The sequence below is a fragment of the Pistacia vera genome, unplaced genomic scaffold, assembly GCF_008641045.1.
Source record: "Pistacia vera cultivar Batoury unplaced genomic scaffold, PisVer_v2 Contig93, whole genome shotgun sequence".
NCBI classification, from domain to species: Eukaryota; Viridiplantae; Streptophyta; class Magnoliopsida; order Sapindales; family Anacardiaceae; genus Pistacia; species Pistacia vera.
The window spans coordinates 1,167,247-1,178,180 of NW_022196812.1; the positions used below are offsets into that span (position 1 = coordinate 1,167,247).

Consider the following 10,934-nt stretch of genomic DNA (forward strand, 5'->3'; position numbering starts at 1 on the left):
AATTTGGAAAATTCAAATACTCCAACTCCAAAATGTTGATCCTGATTCTTCAATCTTGCAGGAAGAGAAACAAGAGCCCGGAATTGATCAACTTCTGCAAGTTTGGTGACTCCGGTAGCCCCATTACTCCCACAACTGCTTTTCAGGATGATATTCGTCTATTTCGGAGACAATATGGCAGGCTTGAAGACTACATTGTTAAAGGCATGCCCATCTGGTGTACTCTTCTGGTTTGCCAATCTGCTAAGGTTGTTATCCCCCTTTACATGATTGGAGACACTTTAGAGCACTCTTCTCAGCCCTTGTGTGGTCACTGCAGACGCACCGGTTAGCCCTTTATTGTTTTTGTTCTTGAATTTGAAGTTTCGTTGTGGTTAGGTTGGAGTCATCATATTGTGTCAAAACGGAAGTATCATGTGATTATACCGCATGATAATGACTCGACAAAGCAATTGAAGGATGACAATATACAGAAAAAGAATCATTTCTTGCATGGCTTAGTTCATTGTAATGGGTTTGTTCATTTGGTCTGCATTAATGGGATTGAAGGATGTTGTAAATATCTTTGCGGAATAGAAATCATGGACCTCTGGGACCGACTTAGTACAATTCTTCAGCCCAGGTAATCTAAACTCCCTTATTGGTTTAGTTTCTTTGTGTTTGTGAACATTGACAAATGCTAGTTATGGCAGGAAAATAAGTGTTTAAGATGTAAGTACTAGAGGTGTTCGGTTCCGGGTATCCTACATTTTTTGAAGGAACTGGAACTGACGGTTCCTTAAAATTTGGAACTGGAACCAGGTTCTTAGGTACCTAGAACTGGAACCTGTAACAAAGGTTCCGGTTCTGGTTCTGGGTACCCTGTAAAATTCATGACCCCCCAAAAGTTTTTAAAATGGCAACAAAACCCTTAAAAACTTACAAATACCCCCCCACCTGGAACTTGTTAACAAAAATAAAATTACAAATTATAAATTCAAAATTACAAACTCCATTACTTTGTAAAAATAGATTTTCAAAAGTCAAACCAACTTACTTAAAATGTTATAAAATATAAGTATAAATATAAATGTATTTATATTATTTTTTCTACAAAAGTTTTTATTAACTCCCTACTCTTTAATTTTATTTTATATTAGTCTCGGTTCCCAATTCCGGTTCCGATTCCTAACTATAAGAACCGGAACCGCACAGTAACGGTTCTAAAAATTTAGAACCAGAACCTACCCTTTGATGGTCAGTTCTGGGTAGGAACCGAAACTTTCTGTAACTCCACCATCTGCAAATAAATAAATAAAATAATAATAGATAATTTCATTGAGGATGAGAATGTTGTATTTATTTTTCATATTTACTATGTACAATAATTTTAGCACAATGTACAAACAAAAATATGCACGACATACCCTTTTGTCAATCAAAAAGAAATTAAAACACACTTATGAAACATGATGTGACATGATTGGGAGATAACAAAAAAATGTGCTAGTATGAGATGCATTTTCATTGTTTTTGTTCATCAAATTTGATCAAATGGTTCTTTGTTACTTTGATAGTAGAGGATTTTTAATTATACTATTAAGTGTCAAATAATTAGGCCCTTTGCTTAAGTGTAATACATTTGAACTTGGCTATCGGGCTTGTGTTTGTGGGAAACTGAAAGAAGGGGAATGGGAAAAGGTGAGGAAGAAATGAGAGGAGAGATAGAGAAAAGGCCGATAAATGTAGAATACAAGATCTGGAAGAAGAACACTCCTTTTTGGTATGATCTTTCAATGAAGAGACTTGAAACACGTAAGATTACGCTTTCCAAAAAGCGATATTTGCCCTCTTTAAATTGTTTGTGGGTTTTTAAAGCAAATAGCTTTGGAGATATGACAAGGCTTTTGTGAATCTGCACCAAGGTATAATGAAAATTCACCAAATGAATAAGAGAATGTTTTTTTGGGATTTCTGAGAAGTTAGATAGAGTTGAAAAAGAAGGATGATAATATTGTTTTGATTTATTTGTATGTCTCAAAAGAACTTCCTTCTTATCTTTATATAGAGTTTGAAACATTGCATTGTTTCATGAAACATTGCATTCATGAAACAACATGTTGACTCAAATGAAACAATTTGTCTTTTGGTTGCATTGCTTCATGAAACAATGCCTTTTGAATCATTATATTGTTTCATAAATAACTCACAAAATTTTCTTTTAACTTTATAAATAACCAAATTCCAACAATTCCCCACTTGGTTAAATATATATTAAAAAAACAACACTTGCCAGAAAAATTCAAACAATGTATATGCATAAGAAATGTATCTTTCGATTTGAACATTACCTTAGTGTAAAAATCACAAAGTCTTGTTGAAATTCTATGTAGCACTATGCTTTGAACCAGTTATCTCTTTGTAACAAAACCGGTTATACCACACAAAAACACACTTAACATTCACACATTCTTCATAAAACTCGCTTAGCACTATTATGGCCATTTGTTCGTCCTTTTCATGAACTTTCTTGAGAGAAACTCTTAACTTTCATGAGAAGTGGCACCACCTCTAAGTTCATAATGGTGAAGTTCTTCTAGTATCTTTGTTACATTTAAGATACTTGTCACACATAGACTAAACTTTATTAAGAGTTTTGAACTCAACCCCCAACTGTAACAACCAGCTCTAATCATCTAATATATACAGGGCTTTGAAAATTTAATTTAGTGCTAAAACTGTCCATTTATCAATGACTTGTTTGTACCCTTTGAACTTAAGACTAGTCATTTCCTAGTATTAAGTTGGGTTATCATCATTGGCGGATCTCTCAGTTCAAGAGTTTTAGCCCCATCCCTTTAGATGTAGATTTGATCAATTCTCTTGAAAAAGATTTGGTAAATGGATCAGCCAAGTTTTCACTTGATCTCACATATGAGATAACAATAATTCCACTTTGAATTAACTGTCTCACAAACTCATGTCTAAGACTAATATGTCTTGATTTTCCATTATACACACCATTATATGCACGAGCCAAAGTGGTTTGACTATCACAATGTATCGATATAACAGACCACCCGTATGGGCAAACCCACTCACACTTAACAGCCCACACACAAACCCACGCACAATGCCCAAACCACCCGTATACACAACAATAAAATTCCAGGCCCAACACCAATCAGCCCACCAAAACCCTTACTAAACAGTCCAGTAAAAACCTCCTAAGCCAACTTCTTATAAACCCAACCCACCTCCATTAAATCCAAGTCCAAGGGACTCCATGCCCAAAGCCCATAACCATAACCATAAACAAAAACCCACTCATCCAAAACACTATATGAACCTTCATCAACCAAAACCCAGCACCCTCAACAGACCCCATGATCATCCATTTCCCTCTGCTCACAAACCTGGACACCAAATGCCGCATAAAAAAAAAATCCTATTAGGAATCGAGAGTAATAAAGTTCAAGACCTACCGAGTAATACACTAAGAGTCCCTATCGTCGCCATAAGATTTAGAAAAAGTTGAATGATAAAAGGCAACAACATCACCACAATATATTTATATATTCAACTGATCTTCCAGTATTAATTTATTCACCTGAAACTATCTTACAAAAGCTGAAGCTTAGCAAAAAGGTGCAACAATAAAGAAAAAAAATAGTGTATATAGAGAATGTCTAGCTGTTATGCCTGCCAAAACAGGCTACAGAAAATCAATATCAATACTCAAATTTGATGGCATTTCAGAACATGTATTGCACTGTGTATAATTCACAGTTGCAACCATGAAAAAAAGGAGAAGCACCATCAACAAAATAGATCCCAATTCCTTTGAATGTTTATATATGAGTTTAATTTATGCAGCTTTAATCTTCAGCTTTACAGTATTGCAGTCCCAGCAGCCCACACAATCTTCTGATGATGAAACTTGTTTATTTTATATCTCTAGAACAATATCTGCAAGAAATGAGACAGTTAGAGATCGGATTAGGGATGTGTTTAACTTGTAATCTAATAATTAGAAACAGATTAACAAAGCTGAAGAGATTAAACTTACATTCTGAATCTGTCTTCACCCATTTACATCCATTATCTCTATTATTATTTCTCTCCTTTGTCTCAGCATCTTCATTTCTGGTCTTTTTACCTACTACTTGCTTATCCTCCAAGTATTTCTTCATCGACGGCGCTCGAGCATTCTGAGAATTCATCTTCTTATGTAGCATTACCCTCAAGAACTGTCGAGAAATACATGATAACATCAGCTCAAACATGTATGCATATACGTATGTACGTTATGTTATGTGTATGTGTATGTATACGTACCCTCTCCATTCTTGATTCTTGAAGGGTATCTCTCAAGCTGGGTTGAGGAGCGAATCCGCTTCTACAAACAAACATTTTCTTGAGGAGGAAAGAGATGGATTTTTTCCCGAGAGCTTTCTTGCTATTATCAGCTCGAATGTCTTTACATCTACCGAGAATGACACTGATCGTCCGATCAATATCTTCATCTTTGATATCTTCATGATCATCCGGTTCACAGCAAAGTGCATTGCTGATTCTCCTATCCACCTCCAAGCTCGAAGGACAATTAAGAAATCTATCCAATGGAAGGTTGGCAATATTAATTTCTTTTTCTTTTTCTTTTTCCTTTTCCTTTTCATTGTTATCAGAAGATGGTTTTCTCCTCAAGAGTTTTGTCAACTCTTTCTCAAATTTCCCAATTTCTTCTGGTGTGAAATCCTGTAAATCCATTGACGAAGATGGCTCATCTTCTTCAATGTTTTGAATCTCTTGATTGTTGTTGTTTTTATTTTCCTTTAGCTCATTGTTACCAAATGTTCCAATTGCTAGCAATCCATGAGGCCAATCGCTGAACTCTTCTCGAGGCTCCTGTTTCATGCGATCTACAATATACAAAAAGAAAATATATTTAAATTAATTTATATTCTAGATGAAATGAGAAATTATGAGATAAACAATCAATTAAAAAAAAAAATACTCGAAATTTGTAATTCGATACGTTGATTGTTCGTTGACTTGTATCATTTTAATTAGTGAAATATTAATACAAGAATAAAAGTTAACCACTTGATTTATTAAATCAAATGCAATTCAATCCATTGACCTGTTTTGTACTTCGATCTTGATTTAAATTTAAATTAATTAGATCTTAATAACCAAAATCAAAATATTAATTAACACTAAAAATCCCTTTTCCCATCTCTCTCCCAATATTAAACACTAAATTATTTCTTTAATTTCTTAAACCAATTGTTTTAACCATAATAACTAAGAACACTTCAAATCCTTTTTTAGAAATTCTCACAAGCAATTGCATGCATCAAAACCTTAATTATAAAGAGTGCAAAAATTGAATAACTAAGATGGAGAAGAAAATGTCTCGCGTGTCAAAAAAGATTGGCACATCCGTTTTGGTCGGTTTTGACCTTCTTTTAGAATATGTTCCTTGTATATTGTATATTTTTTCTTTCATTTATACATATTTACCATTTCCAAAAGAAGATGAAGAAGAAGATGAATGAAGAACAAGAAGAAGAAGAATGCTTACAAGTAGGAGGTGGAACTGAACTTGATTTGTTGTTATCTTGCTTGCCATTGAGCTTATTTTGCATCCAACTGAAGAGCTGCGACCAAACAAATAATCATCAAAAACCCTCCAATATTAGAATCCCACATGCAAAGAAGATACATATAACTAGCTTGAATGGTCTCTCTCTTACTAACACACACACATACTCACACTTACCTTCATTATCTTTGAGAGAGGGACTGAGAATCTGTAGCTTGTATTTGGTCAGAAATGAGAGCTTTTTTTCTGATATATATCAGAAGGCAATAAGCTAAAGAGGAAGGAAGGTGGTGAGAAATGGCGCACTTGGAGAAGAAGAAGACAAAGAGTTTAAAAAGCTAATCAATCTTAATAATCAACGAAAAGTAAGCTCTCTTTTTGAAAGCATAAACAAACAGATCAACTTTGATAAATTTCATGCCAAAATATTCTTCCTGATCAGAAGTTTATAATTTTTCTTTTATTTTCTAGTTGGTTCAAGTTCCCAAACCACCACTCTTTAAATTTGTATCTTTGTATTCAACCTTTTGTTCACTAATCTCTTCACCTCTTTTCTCTCTTGAAATACAACTAATATATCCCATACCCCCATGCCCCCATGCCATGCACTCAATTATATAAAGACATTCTGATCTTATTATCTCATATATTATAATAATTGATTTTTATTCATAAAATAACACATGGCTGGGAGGGTTCTCCGGGGGGGCGAATTCTGGAACATCCACAGCATTCGTGACACTCGTTAGATCTAAAAATGCTGAATTCAAGACAAGCTTTTAAGTACGAAAGCCAGAATATCAATCTCTATACATATTTGTTTATCTAATGGTTATTGGCGTGACACACATCACCCATGCATTTTGTTCAAAGACAACTTCGTCTCCACTTGAGATTTAATATCTCCTTGTGCTTATAATCTTGTTTATTAATTAATAATTACGTACATACTTCATGCAATTTCTTCAACCTTCTTTTACATAACCTTAGTATCATTTTGGTCATCGCATTATGTACTAGGATGCTATATTTACGCATTAATTTTAAAGTTTAAATCATGATATGTTATGTATTTTGTTCACCCGTGGATAGTCTAGATGGTTAAAGCGATTTGGAGATAATGTGGATAGATGCATAGTCTCATGTTTGTTTTTTCATTTGAGCATCCCTGATCTAAATGGAGGGTCGTGACGGTGGATTGTTGTGTTAGTCTCCCCACTATCTAGCTTCTTGACTCTTGTGTGCTTGATAAACGAAATAGAGACAACGGGGAGAACAAAACAACAATAAAGCAAATCACATATAACAAACATAGAGAAAATAACACGCGCGATTTACCTTGGTTCACCTAATATGGGCTACGTCCAGCCGAGTCAATATTATTGAAATATTTCCTCATCTCTTTCTCGTTTACAATGAATGATTTGTCCTATAATTTGCTATCACACTTATAACAAGAGAAAAATATGTTTATATACTAGGTTTAAGTGACAAAACCAAATTTTACAAAGATTCATATTCCTAAGTGTAACCTAATAAGAAATTAATAACTTAAAGAAATACAGCGGCTATACATGAAAAATGACCAAATTGCCTACGGGCCCAATGAGCGGGGCCCCCTCCCACTGACCAGGCAGCAGGACCTCCGAATGCATATGCGTAACCCAATAATGCTGAAGTAGTCGACAACTCCAACACTTGATTTATAAGATGCATTTGGAGCTGGCATGACATTATCTACATGTGTATAAAATATAGTAAAGGTATTATATATGTATAAAAGCAAGAGAGAATTAATACAAATTAAAAGTCACAAGAAGAAGCAAACAAATGACAATTGGGCATGCATGAGAGTGGTTGGATTGGAGAACAAAGGAACCCCAAGTTCCCGTGGGATTGTCCACACCGACCAAATCAATCCCTTCAATCTCACCTGCCCCAGTTCTGTAGGGCACCTTCTTCATAATCAATCAATAAATTATTTTGTTGTGCAATGGAATTGTTGGTTTTCTGTAGAAAATTAATTAAGAGCTCATTGTTTTATCGATCTTTATATGAAAATATTGCACATGGTGTTTAAGCATGGAGGTGTTGGTGATGGAGGAAGATTTGGTCTTCATCCCGAGAGATTATCAGGTGCCTCTTCGTTTATAAGCACCACAAATGAAGCCCTGGGAAGGTAAGAAAACCTTTTAATGGAAGAAGAAGAAGCTGGCTAGCTCTTGAACAATTAATAAAATCTTGTTCCAATTAAGCTCTGAAATTTATACATAATTAACCAAAACAAATCTGTCTTGGCTACAGAAACAGGAAACATTCAAACATAATTTTCCAAACTACAAATCCCCCATCTCCATAGACACTCCAATATTCAGCATCTCTATAGATATAGTATAGACAATAATTTACTAAATAAAAATAAGAATTGACTCTCAATTATCAATTACCTGTTTGGTAATATAAATATAGATATTTATAACCGATGGTCGACTTTTAATCGATGAAATGTAGGTATCATATCACCCGATGTTTTTTTTTCTATAACCAAGGTATTTGAGTCAACTTATGTGTACCTCAACTAATCCTCAAGGGAGACTAGCACAACAACCCATCGCCTCGGCCTCCTACTTAAATAGGGTTGATTTTTTTTTTTTTTAACCAAGGTGTCCGGATCAGCTCATGTATATCTTAACTAATCATCAGAAGAGATTAGCGCACCGTCACAACCCTCTACTTAAATCGAGGATGCTCAAATAGAGAATCAAACCTGAGACTATGAGTCTATCCACATATCTCCAATTCCCCTTAACCATCTAGGCTATCCACGGATGGACATATCACTTGAATCACTAATCTATAGTTGAGATAGTTTCTTGATAAGATTATCAAAATTTGATTGAAATTAACATATTGGAAAGATGGTTGTGATAATTAAGAGTTTAATTAATTAAAATTCCAACATTGGTAGAAATGTATTGGCCCCAAGTTTATGGCAGTTGGGGTAGCTGATTAAGTGTCAAGACAAAGTAGATCTCATCACATCATCTCATGTTGCTCTCCAACACGTGTATCAAAGGGGTCGGGTTGACTTTCCACATCTTCAATAAGTAATTAACATAAAATTAATTAATAAAGTTACGCATAATTAACAATCAGATTATAGTATTATATAATAATCAATAGTATCTTAAGCAAAACCATAGTATATAAACATTAAAATACGAATACATAAGCACGGTTTACATGGCTGACAAGTGATCTTGTCACACTGTAATTGACAAGAGCTTATTTTATTAATTATTAAACAGTGTTTATAATATAATCTTTCTTTTTGGATGAATTAAGAAGAGGATTAAAGATGAGTTTTGGTTAATCGAAGCCATTTGATTGGCTGACCATTTGAGCTTCTCACGCCTTCATGCATGGTGGATTATCAGCATTTGAATGGTTTATTTTGTGGTTTCTCTCGTTCTACGTCGCTGATTAGTGCTTAATTATCACTTGATTAAGAAGATATTAATTAATTAATCAATTAATTAACTACAATTGTATAGAATGTTCTTTGGTTTATATTACATTTACGTTAACAATAATTTACAATTCAAATGAGAGAATTTGATCGAAATTTCATCTTTTTGATACTTTCAAGCAATAATAAACCCTTAATAAAAGAACAAGGGCATTTGCAAGGAAGACGAGCTAGTATTCGTGTACTTCAACTAATTTTTGAGGGAGATTACGTGACAACTCACCGTCATGACTCTCCACTTAATCGTGGATACTCAAATGAGAAATCGAATTTGAGATCGTGCACCTATCATTTATAATAAAAACCCTAATAAAAAAGTCATGGTCTCATGCATGAATAAATATTATTGTGGATTGAACCACCATAAACCCTAGCATTCCTTTATTGTTTTCATATATTAATATATTTGTAATTACAACCAAGATAAAATAGGATTCTTGGTCGTTAAAAGAAGAATATAACAGATAGAAATATCTGATACAATCGTCACCGAACTCGTCATGGCAATGGCAAAGATAAGTTTTATTAATAATAAAAAAGATGGAAGTCCTCCTCGAGATGGGATGTGAAAGAGATAGAAATAAAAATGAAAGGAGGAGTCAAAAAAGAATATGAATTTGGATCACCTTTTAACCAAGAAAGAAGAGCCAAACCCATGTGGGTTATCGCATTTACTTGATGTCTAGGGTTTGGGAAAGAACCCTAAATCTGCATGGCTTACTACTTATGGAAGGTTAGACGCTTTTGCCAATATCAATTTAAGGACTTGTATGAGGTGGAAGATGGTGGTGGCCATCATGGTTTGACTTCCAAGCTCGCCTTTTATTGGATCTTTTTCATTAGTTTATTCATAAGAAATCAATAGTTTTGCATTAAGATTAAGCAAATGTTTCGTGATGTTGCCAAAGAAATCAAGATATGGAAGATGTTTGATCTCTCCCTCATTCAAGAATTTACAAATTTTTGGAAAATAAATGGTTTTTATTCTTGAAATGTTACTTATACTGTCTTGATCGGCAAACTCGATGATATCACTATCAAATTTGACGCAGTAGAAAATATATATTCTTGAAATAATGATTACTTTGTCATGATCGATACACTTAATGATATGAATAAGAAATCTCAAATATTAGAAGATATATGTTCTTAAAATAATGAATACTTTGTCATATTCGATACTTTCGACAAACCAGTTGTTGGGTGCATCTAACTTGTTAGATTCAACATATCCGGAGACAAGTGTTCTTGAAATATTGATTACATTCATCTTGTTTGATACACTTGATGATATGGTTGTCAAGTGCCTCCGTTTCGTAGTTACTTCGTCGCGTCGTACTCAACACACTCGACAACTTTAGTATTAGGTGCATTTGAAGAAATACTTTTAACTATTTCAAATGTAACATGTTATGTTATTCATTAATGAGAGGTTGCCCTTGCAATTCTTGCATGGTACTGGAAAGACGACAAGGTCATTTCTTAGTTTAACAAACTAGCCGACAAGTCGTTTTGTTTACTACAAAACCAAGTCTTTCATTCAGAAAAATTCCAACAAAAATCACCAATGTCAATACTAGGGACTTGGGAACACTTTGCTGTGCTTCATTTTCTGCACTTCTAAGGAACAATTTCACATGTCAAACTCTTGGAGAAAAAAAAAAAAAATTATGCACATTATTCTTGGTAAGGTAAAAATGAGAAAATGAGCTTATAATGTACTATATGATAGATTGGGTTACAATGCCTATAAATTATGCAAAAAGATTACAGTATTGACAAACTATAAATGCCCAAAAATGTATCTCCCATTTGCTT

At 33.9% G+C, this 10,934-nt stretch overlaps 1 protein-coding gene across 1 annotated transcript; it reads right to left on the bottom strand.

The window, feature by feature from the left end:
- Window positions 1–3,928: 3,928 nt before the first annotated feature.
- LOC116120336 lies at window positions 3,929–5,770 on the bottom strand. Its single transcript, XM_031406292.1, has 5 exons — window positions 5,765–5,770; window positions 5,567–5,642; window positions 4,318–4,901; window positions 4,049–4,229; window positions 3,929–3,948 (listed from the first exon to the last, which is right to left on the bottom strand). The coding sequence occupies exons 1-5, from the start codon at window positions 5,768–5,770 to the stop codon at window positions 3,929–3,931; spliced, it is 867 nt and encodes a 288-aa protein (XP_031262152.1).
- Between the last annotated feature and the right edge of the window lie 5,164 nt (window positions 5,771–10,934).

Coding starts and splice junctions, on each gene's coding strand:
- LOC116120336 (XM_031406292.1), bottom strand. Junction 4,230..4,317: donor AAGAATCAAGAATGGAGAGG/GTACGTATACAT, acceptor ATTTCTCGACAG/TTCTTGAGGGTAATGCTACA. Junction 3,949..4,048: donor GGTGAAGACAGATTCAGAAT/GTAAGTTTAATC, acceptor CATTTCTTGCAG/ATATTGTTCTAGAGATATAA.